General features: G+C 44.3%; 1 protein-coding gene across 5 annotated transcripts in view; it reads left to right on the top strand.

Annotated features, from left to right (window-relative positions):
• The window catches only part of GRIK1 (glutamate ionotropic receptor kainate type subunit 1), a 117,313-nt gene extending 99,626 nt beyond the window's left edge, over positions 1–17,687 (top strand). For 3 of the 5 annotated variants that reach the window (XM_071564497.1, XM_071564468.1, XM_071564487.1), the window contains 4 exons: positions 1,335–1,552; positions 4,329–4,554; positions 8,432–8,682; positions 17,221–17,687. In XM_071564497.1, the coding sequence (XP_071420598.1) occupies positions 1,335–1,552; positions 4,329–4,554; positions 8,432–8,682; positions 17,221–17,376 (851 nt within the window). In that variant the 3' untranslated portion in view covers positions 17,377–17,687. Of the gene's footprint in view, positions 1–1,334; positions 1,553–4,328; positions 4,555–8,431; positions 8,683–11,119; positions 11,290–17,220 lie in introns of all 5 variants that reach the window. The other 2 variants (XM_071564507.1, XM_071564478.1) reach the window with 1 other exon arrangement.
• Positions 17,688–17,973: the final 286 nt, after the last annotated feature.

Genomic DNA, 17,973 nt, shown 5'->3' with positions numbered 1-17,973 from the left:
ACTTTAAGGACATGCCTGTTTGTTTACAAAGCTGAGTCAAATGTGTTTGCTGCTTGTTTGGGAAGGTTTTACCCTGTCAGTCTCTGCCCCTAAAGTCACATTCAAAGTTTTTGCAAAGTCTGAAAATATTCTCTGAAACATCATGAAGTTTCTTGCTGGACTCATGAAATAGCTGGAGAGAGATAATACATCATGTTTTTCCAGTAATAAAAATATGTTTGTTACATCAAAAGCTTTACTGTGCTGAGCTCTCCCTTCACAGGCACTTAAGTATTTTCTTAAGTCCATCCTTCATAAGGAAAATAATTATGAAAAGGCTTAACTTTGGAGTCAAAAGTACTCAAGTGACTGCCTAAGAGCTTTGCTGAACCAGATCCTTGAATCCCACACAATGAATGGAGTTCAATGGGGATGCACCTAAAAAAAAGAGCACAAAGTTTGTTTCAGAGTGCTTAGATATATAAGTACTTTTGTGCCTTAAATACAGGTTATCTGAGCTGTTTGGAAACCATCTCAGTGCACGTAACACCACATGTGCTGCTCTGTGGGGTTTTATGACAATGACACATTTGAACAATGCTCTTCAGAGCCAAGGCAGGTTTTTACTTGGAAAAGTCAGAGAATCTGAGATGCTTGAGGGTTTAATATTTGAACAAAAGCAAAACATAAGGTGTGATGTGCAGGCAGATCTGCTAACCCTTTGCAGCAATAATGAGTGTTTTAAATACACTGCGTGAAACTTTGCTTCGCCCTGGGGATCCAAAGGATCCAGATTGACCCTCTGAACTTTCAAATGTGAGGCTCACATTTATAAAGGGAGGTTTTGGGGGTTGGAGCTGAGGCTCACGTGGGTCGATGAGTTCACTGGGGCTGCATTGATCGCCCTGCCTCTGCTCAGGTATGTCAATAGGAGGCACAGGGCAGGCTTCTCCTGGAAGGCTTTTCTGTCAGGCAGCTTGTAAGAAGAACAGCATTCTGCTAAAGATCCCTGGTTAAAAAATTGATTACAGTGCATGGGCAAAAAGGGCTTCAGGAACCAGACAAAAGTACTAGGATGGTCTGCTGGGGATGGAGAGGTTAATGCTGGCTAGCTCAGGGATGTAATGGGGCTTAGACCCAAGGATAATTCCATTTGTCATGTGTCATGGCATACATCCCCTTCACAGTGTGTTACCATTATAAATGTCAGCTGTGCATCTGTGAGATTATTGTTTAAACCATTTTATCATCCTACAGCTCATAAAAGCATTCTGTGCCTAAAACCAGTCTGTGGCATCAGGAAGGGCATCTTTCAGCAGCATTTTAATGTGATTGTTTTGGTGGTATCGTAACAGGATCAGAGCTGATGCCCAAAGCTCTTTCTACCAGAATAGTTGGAGGAATATGGTGGTTTTTCACCTTAATTATAATCTCATCCTATACTGCCAACCTGGCTGCCTTCCTGACCGTGGAGAGGATGGAGTCCCCCATCGATTCAGCAGATGATTTGGCAAAGCAAACCAAGATAGAGTACGGGGCTGTTAGAGATGGATCCACAATGACCTTCTTCAAGGTAAGATGGCACCACCCAGCCCTGGAGGCTCCCAGTGCTCCAGGAGAGATGGTGAGGAGGAATCACAGCACTTGGCAGCAGTAGCAGAGTAGGTAAATACATCCTCTAACCAAATCCATGGTGGAGCCTCCAGCAATATTAACCATGGGAGGTTTTTCCCCCAAGGCACAGGGTAGGACAGTCTGGTGCTGACTGCAGTGAGGGGCAAACCCATCTGCCCCCTGAAGGGAACCTGGGGATATTCTCCTCCAGGTTGCTTTGGGGTGGGATCTCATTTTCTTCCAGCCACTTGACTAAAAAGTGGTTGGAAAATTCTGCTTGACCCTCTGAAAGTCAGATTTGCACAGTGATACTGATGCCAGCAGCCCAAAGGCAACTTGGTTTGTCCCTTTCTTAAATGCTCCGTGGTCAGTATTACATAGACTATCAGCACAGGGACCACACTCAAATGAACACATCAGTAAGTAAAGGACAATTTTCTGTGCCTAATTGCTTTGCAGATAACTGTGTTCTTTTTTTTTTTATTATTAGTATTAATTACCTGCAAAATGGATAATCTCATAAAATGTCAACTTAAAAGCCAACAAGCTATAAATATAGAATACATGCACCAAACTCCTGTGACAGTTAGAATTAATTAGCAGCCCCATCAGCAGTCTCAGCAGGGAAGGTAACACGGGATGAACTGATGTCAGGCTTTCCCCTGGAGCATCCAACGGTGGTGTTTATAGACATGCAGTGTCTTTGAAGCGGATGAGACACTGTCAGGAAGCAACATGTGAGGAAAAATAACATGAGGTGCTCCAGCCTGAGCCCTGCCCTGCCTTAACCACAAGCCCTTAGGAGGCAAAGGGGAATGACAGTCATCCAGAATGTTTCAATCACGTGATAGATGTTAGGGTCCAGCAGAGGTCATGAAGATGATGAGGGGTCTGAAGCACCTCTCTGATGAGAAAAGACTGTGGGAGCTGGGCCTGGTTAGTCTGGAGAAGGTTGAGAGGGGATGTCATCAATCCATGCAAATATCTCCAGGGGTGTCAGAGGATGGTGCCAGACTGTTCAGTGGTGCCAGTGACAGCACAAGGAACAACAGCCGTAAACTGACTATGAGGAAGAATTTCTTTCCATGGAGATGGCAGAGCCTGGAGCAGGTGCCCAGGGAGGCTGTGAAGTCTCCCTGTCTGGAGATATTTCACACCCACTTAGACATATTCCTGTGTCACCTGCCCTGTATGACCCTGCCTTGGACTGGGTGATCTCCAGAGGTCCCTTCCAACCCCAGCTAATCTGGAATTCTGTCTAGTCTGTCTCTGCTGGAGGTGCCAAGGGACAACTGCCCTTGTAATGTCTCTGCTGTGGCTGAATAGAAATGTTTCTGTGCAGAAAGAAAGCTACAAACTACAGTGGTTTTCATTGTAGCCAGTTCTTGAAATGATGAGCTGACATTTCCATTAAGATGGAAACCCACCTGGAGATATTCCTTGGGGCTGTGTGAGGCCAGGACCAGGCTCTCCTCATGAGTATAAGGCAGCAGGAAGCACCTGTGCCATCTTTTGAAAGACTCTGAGAAAATCCCTTGACCTGAGAGCTCTTCCATGCCCAAAGACAGTCCCTGCCATTGATATTCTGAAGTGGAATTCAGCATCAGAGACAAAACCTGGATACCTGTTGCTTCCATGTGTTTTTAGAGGAAATAGCTTCTGAAGTTCAGCATGAGAAGTTCAAGCAAATTCCTAGAGCCGTTTTTGGTTTTACGCTGATTTCTTTTTGCACCATTAATCCTTCAGGCTGAAATATGAAGGTGTAAAAGAATGTACAAGCCTTTAAAAGAAAAATTTCTGGGTGAGGTGATTAAATATTTATGTATTACACATGCTGGCTTACTTGTACCTGAAATACACGTGTACACAAGCAGGAGGGAAAGGACACCAGTTCTTGTACAGAAATTGGGGATGGATTCCCTGGCAGAGTGAAGGTGACAGTGAAAGATGCATGAAAAATACAATTTAACACACTTGTAAACACACACAGGACAAATACACAAATAAAAGGTGTTTTTATTTTCATTGCAGGAGCCCCTCCAGATCCTCACAAGATTAGGGGCTCTTTGTGGTGTACAAAACTTAAAAATCCTGGAGTAGGTCTGTGGACAATAAATGTGACAGGTGCTTTTTTGTGCCAAAGGAAGGCTCTGGGCTCTGTGAGGGCATAACTTTGCCTCCCTCAGACTGTAAAACACTGCATATACTTCCTGAGCTAAACACACACACCTTCTAGGGAGAGACCTGGGAATTAGGGGAAGGCAGGAGTAGGGATTTCTGGGCAGCAGTTACTCCATTCCCACACTCCACATGTGTTACAGTGTATTTAAGGAAAAAGCATCTTTGCCATAATGCTCTAGAGGTAACTCTGCCTCTTTTTTGGGAGCTCTGCAGCCCTGACCTGGCCTGGACAGTGTCCCCTGGGCTGCCCTGGGGGCACCCCAATGCCCAGGGGTACCCCCAAAAGCCATGAACCTGTGGCTTGAGGATGGAGGAGCTGAGCTGGAGTGAAAGGTGCTTTTCATGCTGGGCAGCCTGGGCTGCAGAGACAGTCCTGTCATCTGGGAGTGCTGCTGTGACCCCAGGGAAAGGGAAAGGAGGAATCAGCAGCAGCAGGACAAGTGCCCTGCAGGGCTGGGTGCACTAAGGGAGGGTTCCTGTAATACAGGCTGAGGAGTATTTGACAAGTGTAGTGTGGGTGCTGGTGTGATTCTGTGCCCTCTTTCCCTCCCCAGAAATCCAAAATCTCCACGTATGAGAAGATGTGGGCGTTCATGAGCAGCAGGCAGCAGACAGCCCTGGTGAAGAACAACGACGAGGGCATCCAGAGGGTGCTCACTACAGACTATGCCCTGCTCATGGAGTCCACCAGCATCGAGTATGTGACCCAGAGGAACTGCAACCTCACCCAGATCGGGGGGCTCATCGACTCCAAAGGCTACGGCGTGGGAACACCCATTGGTAAGGAGCTTCCTGGCACAGCTGTTGAGGAGCACATCCACAATGTGCCCTTCAGAGGCTGAGGTGGCCGTTTGAATCAGTCCTGGGCTTCTAGAAACAGGACAAGGGGAATGGCTTCACACTGACAAAGCCAGGGCTAGATGGGATATTGGGAAGGAATTACTGGCTGGGAGTGGGGGCAGGCCCTGGCACAGGTTGGACAGAGAAGCTGTGGCTGCCCCATTCCTGGGAGTGTCCAAGAACAGGCTGGAGCAAGCTGGGATAGTGGAAGGTGTCCCTGCCCATGGCAGGAGAGTGGAATTGGATGATCTTTAATGTCCTTCCCAATCCAAACCATCCTGTGATTCTGTGATTCTGTGAAACAGGAAAAAATCTGTGTCTCCACTGTTGATTATTCACATGAACACAGCACAAAAACTGACACTGTTCTTAGTTCTCTACAATTAGAAGATCTCAAAAAGGGCACTGGATATGCTAAAAAAGGTCTGCTGGAAGGAGTTCAGAGAGACTGGGAGTCTTAAGACTCTGCTTACTCAAAACACTGATGCTGAACCTTTCATTTGGTTCTCACTGTTCTTATGTGTTGCTTTGGGGCCATGAAATGAATCAGAAATTCACCTCCTTTCATGCATCTCTATTTGAGGTGCATACAGAGTTATAGCAACGCTTGGGTTGGAGGGGAGCTTAAAGTTCATCTTGTTCCACCCCTACCATGTGCAGGGACACCTTCCACTAGACCAGGTTGAGGACCTGGTTCATCCATTGCTTGGCAGAGCAGATAAAAACAAGGCAGAAACACCCCTGCACTTGGAACTGTCATTCTTTCTGCTGCTGAGTACCTCAGACAGATTGTCACACAGACAACATCCAAAGTGTATTTTTCCACTGGCTGTGTGAGAACAGCCTTCATACCCCAAGGAAATTGATACAAAAGCTAAAATCCTGAAGAAAGACAAATGTATGGCAAGAGTTTCACTGCAGTTATAGAGCTGCGACACTTTAAAGCAAGAACAATGAAGGAATAATTGAAACAGATGGTAATCCTCAGAGAGAGTGCATCCATTGGAAATAACAGCTGGGAAATATATTTATAAGATGTTTCTTGTATGATAAATGCACCTTTATTTTTTCTTAAGGAAGCCCAGCAAAATCCAGGGGACTAGATACCCCCAAGCACTGCGGAATAATTCGGTACGATCCAGCATCTTATAAACCATTGATTTCATGAACAAGATAAACCTTCCACTATTCAGGTGGAGCCCAAAGGCTCTGTTATTTTTCTCATAGCATTCAAGAGTATTGATTGCAGAGGCTGTATGGAAAATAAAAAGACAAAAAAGGTTTGGGTTTGACCCTTAACACCAAAGTTTCAGCAAGTCTTAACTGGTCTGCAATCATTCCTTCAGAGGAATGTACAAACACAGGGTTTGCAGCAGCAGCAAAATATGCCTTGAACTTTAAAATTTCCAGTGAAGGAGCCGAATATCATTAAATGGCTCCCAAAGAAACAGGGAGGAGAATTTTTGAAGGTTCTCCAAATTCAGGATCACTGTCAGTGCTGATGCAGGTAATTCCAGCACTAAAGCTATTCCCAGTTACTTGGGAGAGTGCTAAGAAAGTAGATAAGTGCATTTCTTGGCCTAAGAGGTAGTTTATTAATAGCTCAGAGGCCAGGAATGATGTGTTGAATATTCAAAGAGGTGCTGAGGTGAATTTGTGTGTGGTTTTGGAGCTCCCCAGTAAAACACCACCAATCCAGCACTCCAGGCACACTTGACAGACTTTAAAAGCACAAAGAAATATGGATGTGTCTGTTACCCTCAAGATGAATTGGGATAATCCTGAAGGCAACATAAACATCACGAGAAAGAATGAACATCTCCACAAATCCTATGTTGTGACTCTGTGCTCCTCCAGTTTACCCAACAGCTCTGTCCCTTCAGACAGTGGGAATGGATGAGTCCCACACTCTATCAGAGCCACAAACCTCTCCTAAGGTAGAAACAGTTCTGCTCTCTCTTCTACAAGGTGCTGTTTTCAGTGGCAATAATTCACTTCTCTGTGTAAAGCCAGTTGTGAAGGTGTTTCTGGTTTGTTTTCTGCGGTGTTATTTTTGAGTCTTTAACAGCAAGCATCCAAATCATCTCTTCTTACAGCAGGCATATTTCCTTTTCAACGCTGCCTACCTCAAGCAGTGACTGCTGAGTGCTGCCTTCCCAGATGGATTTGGGATCATCTGACACGTGTCTCTTGGCATCTGTGGTCACAGCATGGCCTGGTGCTGGCAGGAGGATACACTGAGAAGCAGCTGAGTGTTGGCACAACAAATGGAGAAATGCAATGTTTCTCCTGCTGATTCTCCTCAGACAGGCTGGGGCTAAAGGAAATGGGAAGCAGAGAGGGGCACTTGGGTTCATGCTACAATTATTTTTAATTATGTCCTGCATGGCAATATAAGGAAGAAGCCTGAAGATGTGAGGCTGAATTTCCAAGGCTATTTTGATGCATAAAGACACAAGTGTGGTGCTTCAGTGAGATTTTTCTAAAACACCTGTGCCTATGTAGACCCCACAATATCTGGAATTCTGGCACATGATCTGCCTTAAAAATTTACCTTGATCAGATTGAGAATTGCAACAGCTTTAATTTGCAGCAAAATGTGACTTTTGGTGAAGTGGCAGTGTAAGAAAATCTTAGAATCACAGAATCACAGGAAGATTTGGGTTGGAAGGGACCTTAAAGATCGTCCAGTGCCACCCCTGCCATGGGCAGGGACATCTCCCACTAGCCCAGGTTGCTCCAACCTGGCCTTGGACACTCCCAGGGATGGGGCAGCCACAGCTTCTCTGGGCAACCTGTGCCAGGGCCTGCCCACCCTCACAGGGTAGAATTTTCTCCTAATATCCCACCTAGCCCTGCCCTCTGTCAGTTTGAAGCCATTTCCCCTGTCCTGTCACTACCTGTATGGTCTCATTAATGTGCTAAAGGAGAGGAAAGGATGAACAGGAGTCAGCTATATGGACAAAAGGCTTTCAACACTGCATTTCAGCCCAGCTTCCAGTTGTAGGAAGTCCAGCATGGCAGGATTTGGGGCCTTTGGAGCGAAAAAGCCTTTCACAGAATCACAGAACCATTCTTGTAACCCTGTCCGGCTTGGCTGTCATAAACCCCTTGTCCCATGAAGAAAAGTCTCTCTCACAAACAGTCACTGCAGAGATTTGGGAGGATGGAGAGTCAGAGCAGAGTGTGTGAGAGGCAGATCTAACCAGAACCACCCAATGTGACCCCAGTATTTGCCAGATACTGTACAGGCCCAGGAGTGCTGCAGGACCTGCACACACATCATTTGCCAAGCTGTTGGCCTGCAAAGCATGAAATAGGTGCTATTTTCAGCAAGTCACATTAAAAATGACTATACAGCCCCATGTTCTTATAGGCTGAAGTGGAGTTGTGGGTTAATACAGGTATAAATGAGAGGAGAAAATCTTTGAGTGACTGTGGACTTCTCTCAGCAGCCACTCATTTACATGCAGTAGGAAAAATAAACAGATGTTGAAGTCAACAGACGAGATGCAAAGCGGAAATTCTCAAAGGGTGCCCAAAGCAATATTCAAATATGGTGTGGAGGAACTACTGAGCAAGAAAACCCACTGCCAAAGCTTAAATAAACCTCAGTAGGAGACCCTGGAAATGATAATGAATTCTCAAATATCTGCACCAGTGGAGCCTTCTGCTTATAAACCCCCAGGGCAGACACCAAGTTCCCACCTGAGCCGTAGAGAAAACAAAGCTTTCCAGCAGGAATGATCAGTCCTGTGGGAAGGCAGCACTTTTGCTGCAGGTGATGGCACTGACAGGCTTTGCTCTCTCCTTGCAGGTTCTCCTTACAGAGACAAGATCACCATCGCCATCCTGCAGCTGCAGGAGGAGGGAAAGCTGCACATGATGAAGGAGAAGTGGTGGCGAGGCAATGGCTGCCCTGAGGAGGACAGCAAAGAGGCCAGTGCTCTGGGGGTGGAGAACATCGGGGGCATCTTCATCGTGCTCGCTGCAGGGCTGGTGCTCTCCGTGTTTGTGGCCATCGGGGAGTTTATTTACAAATCAAGGAAAAACAGTGACATTGAGCAGGTGAGTCAGCCCCTTCCAGCCCACCTGGGCTCTGATCCTGAGATGAGCTCACTTGCTTAAAACTTGGTTGTAATAATGCCAAGGTCATGGGTTCAATCCCCTGTGTGGGCCATTGACTTAAGAGTTGGACTCGATGATCCTTGTGGGTCCCTTCCAACTCAGAATAGTCTGGGATTCTGTGATTGTGGGTCTCATTGTGCAGTGTGGGTTTGGTATTGCTGAACTCTCAGCAGGCATTTCTGGCTCTAATAACTAATAATTTATTAATAAGGACAGGGAAGTGCTTCACCCGCAGTCCAATTAGTGCTGCTTAGTAGGGCAGCACACAACAAGGGCAATTAATTTCTTGAACAGTTTCTGCTTGATCTTTAAGACTTCAAGTATAAATTATGTTGGAAAGGGATGAAACACAACTGGGGGTTTGGGTTTTGTTTTTTAACGTGGCATTAACATCATCCCTTTGAGTAACGCAGGAATGGATGTCCAAATCCCCAAGTGTAATTTTCCCCTTGCTCTGGAGAGCAATTTTTTCCAGAGTCAGAGATTTACAGGCTGTGCTGAAGGATGCACTTCAAAGCAGGGAGAACTCCTGAAAGGTGATGGATGCCACTGTAAGGGAAGATTATGGAGCCAAAGAAATTCACTGAAGTGTAATGAGCAATTTAAAAGGGCAGAGGCAAAACAAAGGAAATGCTGTGTATAAATCATGCCTTGAGCATTACTGCAGTTTGTGAGAAAGAATCAATCATTAAAATTGAGTGTAAACACCCATTTAGTGACCCACCAGCCCCTGTAAATGAACCAAGGCATGAGCAGGAACTTGGAGTCTGTTCCTGAAGCTGCCAGCCCTCTTACTCTGGCTGCCTGCCCTGGGGCTGGTTTGTCCTGGTCATGTTCTGACCCTGCTGTGGCTCAGCTCCCCCAGCTGCCTTCATCTCCTTCACTTCAGCAGGGATTTCCACAGGGACAAAGGCCACACCACACTGCAGGGTTGGTGGGTGGCCCTGATGCTCAGGGTGGCCCCTGACTCACCAGAAGGTTCATGTCCCCTCACTTCAGGTTTCTAAGACTTGAGGCATCTACTTCCAAATGAGTTGTTTAAGCTCATTTTGCACTTCAAGGTGTGAAAGGAGCTTTTCCATGGGTGATTCATCCTCTTCATCCAAGGTGTGATCCTGCAAGGCTGGTGAGATGAATGCCAGAAATGACTGTTGAGATAAATGACCTTAACAAAGGCATCAGGGATGAGTGGGAGGAGAATGTTTTGAATTCGCTCTGGGAGGTGCAGTTTGCCCCAGGTACAGCAGTGGGGGTGGCACAAGGCAGGGATTGACACCATGGTGACCAGGGCTGAGGGCCTGGAGAGGACAACACCTGATGTGGGACGGGATGAATCACCTACAGGTCCCTGCTGCCAGGAAGGGAATGCCATAAGCTAAGGCCACACTGCTCATACAGCTGAAGGGAAGGGAGCTGGATCCTACTGGGCATCTTCATTGTCCCAGAGGTGTTATTCTGGATCCATGACACCTGATGTCCATGTCAGTGGGCTTGGTCCTCCCAGTATGCTGTGGGAAAGGGCAGTTCCTGGTCATGCAGGAACATCCCCATGTCTGCCTGAGCAAGCCCTCGTTGAAAGCCATGGCACTGTCCAGGAACAGCAGGCACAGCTCATGTGAAGCCACCTCAGGACATACTAATCCAAGTGTCCCTGTTTTGGGACAAGTCACAGATAAGGGATTAATGTATTTGCACAAATTGCAGCTTTCTGATTGGTATTTGCCCCATTTTAGCACAAAATGCACAAAGAGTGTATTGATATCTTTGTTTCCTTCATGTCTCAGGAGATCTTCTATTCAAATACATTTTAAAGAACAATTCAGCTAATTAAGATGTTTAGTATAAATGCTAATATGGTGCAGAATATCCTGCAAACTTTTCAGGAGTCTGTGAAAGGCAGTGCAATCCTGAAGCCAAGACTAAGGCAGAGCCAGAGCTTTAAATCAGGGGGGAATGTTCATTTGGGTGAATATCACAGAGGCCATCAGGGTTCTGTATGTGTGTGTGTACATACACCAATCCTGGTTCCCTACAGGGAGTTTCTTAAGAAGGAAAATCCTTGGGTGAGTTAATGTGGTTTCTTTTGCAGAAGCAATTTTACAGAGGGTTGAAACCCAATGATTCCAGTGTCACTTTCTGGTTTCTCTCAGATAGTTTTCTTTTTCTTCTGGTGAAATAAGAAGCTTAGGTGGAAAATGCTGTACAATCTGTTAAATCTAAGCTGAACCAAGGCATTGAATACACCTGTGACTTTTCTGTTTCCATATCTAGAGCCTCTTTTGGTTTAAATCACCTTTAAATCTCATTCTCATGTTTGCTTTCGATTTTCCTCCTTTCCTCCATTTATTTTGTGCATTTTTCTTTTCTTGCATGCAAGGCCTTTTGTTTCTTTTACGGACTGCAGTGTAAGCAAACCCACCCGTCCAACTCCACCTCTGGCACCACCTTGTCTACGGATTTAGACTGTGGCAAGTTAATCCGAGAGGAGCGAGGGATTCGGACACAGCCCTCAATCCACACTGTGTAGTCAGGAGAGGAAAAAAAAAGGTGTGTCCCCTGGAAAACATTAAACCTGAACAGCTGGCACAGAATGGCAAAGGTTGTACCCACCAGCACAGCTCCAGAGTGCCTCTTGCTTCAGCAGGAGGCCGTGTCAATTGGCCAAGTCCCTGAAATCTGGGCAGTTTAAATGCATATCACAGAAAATAATTACACCCACAGCCAGCAGCAAGTGCAATAGGCTGTGGTAGCTTTTAAGAATTATCACATTCTCTTATGTGCAATTGTCACCTTGTCTTTTCATGGGGTAATTCGCCTCTCTCAGGTAAGACAAATTATTTACCTCCTTTTCATCTCCTCCCCAACCCAAATAAAACAGTAAAAGCCTCATTACTAAAAGCGTGGAGAAACATTTAGCTTGGTCTCTGCTGAAGCATTCAGCAAGTGGGCCAGGCAGCTCTTTACAAACCTCCAAAAACAACCTGCAGGGCTCCATTAACTTTCTGAACTCCTCTTACAAGCAGCCAGAGAGTTTTAGCCAGCATATCTTATTCCCAGTGTCAATATTTAATGAATTTTAATTCAGCCATTTAAAATTCATTAGTCAAAGCCTCCAAGTAACTATCACAGCACAAAATCATATCTATCAGTTAAATTTTATGCCATGTAACCATTAAGAACATGTTCAACAGGAGCACCCTCAGGCAACACTGAGATATACCATTAACAGGGTAACTCTGCTCTCCTGCTTGAGCAACTCATGATGTTCACCGTGAGGCTTTGTAACATAGAAAACTCCTCTGTGGAAAAATCTGGATATCAATTTATATCAAGCAGCAAAGCCTTGGCATTGCTTTGCATATTTAAACACTTGTGGAATTTTTTTTATGTAGCAAGTTGGCATTGGATGCTTTTTATACCCTAGAAGAATAACAGTTGGATTTTTAATAGTCCTGAGCCAGTTGGGGGACTGACAGGGCAGGAGACAATGGACTCCATCTGGTTTTGTCACCAAAAAAGCATATGACAACACTCTGAGATACAGAGTGTATAGAAATGCCAACTTGTAGGATGTCACGAACTGTGGCAAATCACCCTGTTTCCAAAACCTGATTCCCTTGGATCTATATCCCAGCTCATCTCCCACCCCTCACTCCTACTTTCTGTTTCCTTGCCCAGTGAAGTTGCTGCTCATCACACAAGTTAATGACCTGTTTTATTGAGGGACATTTCTGCACTTCTCTGCAATTAGAGCACTTGTTGGAGTGGATATCCTTCCCACTCGATTGCTGAGCTGCTGCAGCAAAGCCCTGCTCTCCTGGAATTCTCTCTCTCATACCTGGCTCCTGAGAACAGCCAGAGCATCCAGGAACCTGTGCTTTCCTTCCATTCCTGCTACAATTTTTGATCAGCATTGTTTGTGCTGCCTGCAGAATTCAGGGGTGTTTGTGGCTCCACCAATTCTCTGCTCATCTACAGATGTGTTTGTGCTCCACTCCAGATGCTGCAAGAATTTGTCTTGCTCAAAATGGCCTTTCAACTTGTTTGAATAGGGCCTTGAAAGCTTTGGTTCTTCATAAAATGCTCCTTCTTACCAGCAAAGACCTGAATTAGATCGTCTGTGTATCTGATTTAAGAGAGCACTTTTTATTTGTGGCTTCCCAGTAGAAGAGACTTAAAACTAATTAAATTCAGCTTCTCTCAAGTCTCAGAGGAGAAGGAAAATGTCTAATGTGTTTATCTCCATCGTTGCTCTATGCAAGAAATCCTCTGGGCTGCAGCTTCAGTTTTCTGATTGTTTCTCAGATTAATGCAGAGTCCAGAGAATTTCTGTCACTTTTTAGGTAAACATTTTCACATCTGTCAAGGAAACAGTCCCGTTGTTACAACAGCCATAATTCCCCTGTCTCCAGCTGTCCCCACAGACAACCTCACAGGCTGGGAGGAATTCCCTGTGAGAATTCCAAAGAGCTCCAGCCCCAGCTACCAAAGTTATCAAACAGCCTCCCTGGCTCCTTGGAGCTGAGTCAGGCAGAGCTGATGAGCCACCTCAGTCTAACAAATCCAGGTTTGTACAGGCAAGTTTTGCCAGGATTGCTGTGGCTCCAGGGAAAGGCATAACATCCCCCATGGAGTGTGTGGGCCCTGGGACAGCTCCTGCAGAGACACTACAGGCTTCAAGATCCCCCTGGATCAGAGCCCTGAAACTTCACATCCTCAGCTCTTCAGGGGAAAAAAAAAAAGAATGAGAAGGAAGACATCCCCTATCTCAGTGAGGTTCTTGCAAAATAGGATGTTTTTGTGAAGCTGTCATGTTTGCAAATTCCCCCTCTTCAACAAACATCAGCTGCAGACCCTCTGTTTTCAGGTTCTGTCCTTGTTTGAGCCATTCACTGGAGAGTTGGACTTGATCTTTGTGGGTGGCTTCCAACTCAGAAAATCCTGTGAAATGGAAGAAATTTCCTGTGAAACCCCTTCCAAGCACAGTGTGGCCATCTGTGCCTTCACTGGGAAGTCTCATTTGTGTTTAGAAGGTTTAGGAGACCAGCAAGAACCTTTAGCGATTTTTTTTCCTTGCAAACAGGAAACAGAGAACCAGTTTTACTAACTGAGGAAGAGTTAAATTAATCCATGGATTATTGTCATGCTGTTCTGACAATCAGTGCTCAATAGACTCTGCCAGGTTAAAGGAGTTAATTTGATGGTCTCCTCATGCAATGAGCCACCAGGGACAGAGTACTCACATGGATTCCTAATGTGCTGCAACAGCAGTTTGCTCACTAGGAAAAACATTAGGGATATTTTTCCTTTGATGCACTAGGCACAAAGAAATCCTTTTTTTTTCATCGGAAGACACATCAGTGTCCCATGTCTTGGTCCTTCACAGCAATGAGGGCACTGCAGAAGGAAAATCCTGCCTTGCACTTCCTCCTCTGCCCCTGAGCTGGGCAGAGGTTCTTCCACAAAAAAATCTGGCCCACATCCTTTGACTTTCACAGTTCTCAGTTCTTCAACACAGCACACTGGGCTTGGGGTGGTTTTTTTATTATTATTTTCTTGGGTTTGCAAGGTATTAATAAAATGCAATTGAAAGGTCTTGTCCCCACTGGTAGCCCAGCAGCAGAAACAGCAGACTGAGAAATCCTGCCTGTAGGTTCTTTTTTCCAGTCTTGTTTCTACTTTATTTTATGCTATTTTTTTTTAGAAATTTTGGAACTGTAATTATCCCAAAGCTTAACACAAACTTCTGTCTGGAAGGATTTGGGACCTTCAGGACTAAGCTTTAATAGCCCCCTGAAAGGACCAAAGGGCAAAGAGTCTCACATCCCAAGGAAAGCAAGACCTGTTCTGATTTTACAGGGTGACATTTCCTTTTACATGCCATGTCCTGCAGCATTTTGACACTGCCAGAATAAGAAAGTTAAGCTGACTAAAAGCAAAATGTCAAACTTATCACTGTTGTGAAAGGTATCACTCTGTGCCTACTCTCCTGTCATGCTGGATGAGACCTCAAAGGTGGCCTGAACAGCAGGTAAAAAAGGAGGTTTTTAAAGAAACACTTTCAGTTTGGCTGCCTCAATATGAGACTAAAAGAACAGCATATTACCCTTTAAAATTGAATTTTAATGTCAACATCCCCTTTCAAAGGCTACTTTAAAGGTGCCCTCAGGTTATTGAGGAACAATTGGGCAAAAGTCTAATTCTTAGGCAAGACCTAAACATCAAAGCCATTCCTAAGAATAACTTGAAGTCTTCCTGATAATTAATTTGTATTAAAATTCAAGCCAGTTGGAAATGGAACCATTGGGTACTTCAAAATCCTGGAGTGAGGTATTAAAACCCTGCCAGAGTTCATGCCAGCAATAGCAATGTGTTTTAGACATCTCTCTGCAGATGGAGGGGGACCTTCATGGGACTCTTTTGTTGGTGTGAAATTGAAAGGCATTATGATAATTGCACAGTCTGAATAATATGAACCCGTTTGGAAAATTAAAATCCAAGCCTATTAAGAAGGCAGTAAAATGTACTATTTCATCAGCAGAAATCAGCCCTGTCTGCACTTTGCAGAGACTGATGGCTGTCATTAGACACATAACATTAGTTAGGTTAGCAAGAACAACAGGGAAAGAAAATGAAAATAAACCTGATCAGTTCCACAGAGGGTTAACGTGATCCTGTCCTTATTTACCATGCAGTTCTGGATTCACTTTGTAATCTAGATTTTACAAGCTCAATTAAAACTAAGGCAGTAGAGAGCAATAATCCACCCCAAGTCAGCCACTTAGAGCATTTGGGTTTATTGCTTTGGAAATAAGTGGTGCTACTCTCTAAAAAAGCCTGGAGCAATGTAGAAGTTGTGTCTGCATTAGGATGATACCTTCCTCCTGCTGTTCCAGAGGGCTGAGGCTGCAGCACACACCTCTGACTAACTCCTGTATTATATTGTGTAAAGGGGGTGTTTAAATTATAATTACATCAGCCAGTGCCTGGCTATTACCAGACAGTAGTTTGGAAACAAAAGCAGTGCAGTGGCCTATCCCTATTACATTTAGTATGAATTAAGAAGAGTTTAATTGATGTATAACTCAGAATTTTAGATGAACAAAAATGAAGCACCTCAAAGAAAGAGCATATTGATCTATACATTTGAAATAATCTGAGATCTCAGCCTGTGTGACCCACATTATGGGGAGGAAGAAGCACAGTCTGTTTTATTATCCGACTCCATGAGTTGTGAAGTGCCCAATGGTTCCATTTCCAGCTGGTTTGGATTTTAAAATAACTATTATCAGAAAGACTCCAAGCCTGTGGGATTCACTTCTTTGTGATCCCTTTGCTTCCTTAAGCAAATTATTTTCCCTTGATCCACATTAATCTCAGGCTCAGTTTTGCATTTGAAAACATTCCTGTAGAATAGTTGGACACTAGGAAAGCTTGGGGTTCTCCTTTTCCAATAATATGTATTTTTTCACCTTTTTAAGTCTTGTATAGCTGAGGGCACTGTTGGATAATTGCTGGTTATGAACTGGGCACTGCCCACCTTGCGCTGGTACCACTCTGGAAGGGCATTTCTGTTTGATACAGAGCCAAATCTGTGCTGCCTCTGCCATTTGCCATTTGCCAAGAACTGTAGTTTTATCCCAGTGTTTTAAAGCTGGTCAGTTCTAGAAAGGGTTTGCTAGGAAGGATTTATTCAGCTTGATGAAGGTAAGGTGGTTAAAGTTTTGTTTCATGCTGCTGCCATCACTTCATTTTATATATAAATAAATCATTCATACATATTTGCATGGAACAATTTTTTTTATTTGCAAGATACTTCCAGTTAAAGCCTCTTTTTGTGTTTTATTTGTGTTCCATGTAATTATTCCAGCTGTAGATTTCAAAAGATGTTTCCACTTACCCAAAATGTCTTTGTGAATGTTGTGATGGTGGGAAGATTTCTTCTTTCACTCTAAACTATTCAGCTCCCTTTTTCCTGTGGTAATTATCTCTTTTCTTCAACACACAGCATTTGAAAAGATTCTTTCCAAAGAAAGAAGAAGATTGAGGGCTGTGCTATATTTTAGAAATAATTTTCTGAGGGGAAAGTAACTCAATCACAAAAAAAAAGTCTGTTCTTTGTTTTTTCTTGTATACTGTTTTGTGACTAAGATGTGTGGCATTTAAAGCAAGATCTCTGTTCTTGTAAGGTCAGGAGAAAATGAAAAATGGTAAGTTTTATGATATGAAGGCACCAAAACATAGCAAATGTGTAGAATTTCAGGAACATTCATAATCAGCTAAAGTCAGTGGAAGCCAAGTTGGGAAGGAAAAAAATATTTATAGAGTCACCGGTTCTACCTTGGGGGCTTGTTCAAAGCTGTCTCAGCAGAGAAGCTCCCTGAGCCCTTCTCAGGTCTCTGCTTCCCTCAGCCAAGGGTTTGGTTGGACTCTCCCCATGCTGGGAAGGGGTTTAATGCCATTTCCATCTCCCCCCAGTGTCTTTCTTTCAATGCCATCATGGAGGAGCTTGGAATTTCCCTCAAGCACCAGAAGAAGCTGAAGAAGAGGTCGAGAACGAAGGGGAAATCCTCATTCACGAGCATCCTCACGTGTCACCAGAGGAGGACCCTGAGGAAGGAAACCATCGCCTGAGCACCGGGAAATACCAGGCACAGAACAGAAACAGAGCAAAACAAAACCAAGACATTGCTGCCTCCAAGGGTGGGACTGCTGCAGTGGGGACTTGGACGTTGTTCTTCAGGAATTCTCTGTGGTTTCTTGTTTTTATTTTTAACCTAGAGGTACAGCAGTCGGAATGCTCACCTGGACTGAGGTCCTACTAATCCTCTGGGAAGTGGCTCACTCTTTCTTTTGGGATGGATTTGTATGCTCACCTGGTTTGCATCTCTCCCCCCTCCCTGTGCATTGCTGTGTGTGCTTTCTAAATAAATCAATAAACTACAGACAGGGTTCTTTTTTCCAATAAGCTGGGAGTGGAACTTGTGGTTTTTCCCCCCTTTGGAAGAAAAGATTGCAGTTCTGTTGAGCACAAAGAACTCAGTTCTTCTGAGTTGTTTTAGAAGCCAGGACCCAGACAGCCTAAGTAAAAATTCGTACCATTGACTCCTAAACCATGACTACAAAAATGTATTAAATACAACAATGAGGCTTTTTTATTTTGTCTATATTATAAGGATATGATGATATTGTAGCATCTTCAGGCTCATTTCTGTGAGAAACATGTTTTTC

The sequence above is a fragment of the Pithys albifrons genome, chromosome 1, assembly GCF_047495875.1.
Source record: "Pithys albifrons albifrons isolate INPA30051 chromosome 1, PitAlb_v1, whole genome shotgun sequence".
Lineage (NCBI taxonomy): Eukaryota > Metazoa > Chordata > Aves > Passeriformes > Thamnophilidae > Pithys > Pithys albifrons.
Note: the sequence above shows the minus strand (reverse complement) of the source record. Positions and strands in the feature narration are given on the sequence as shown.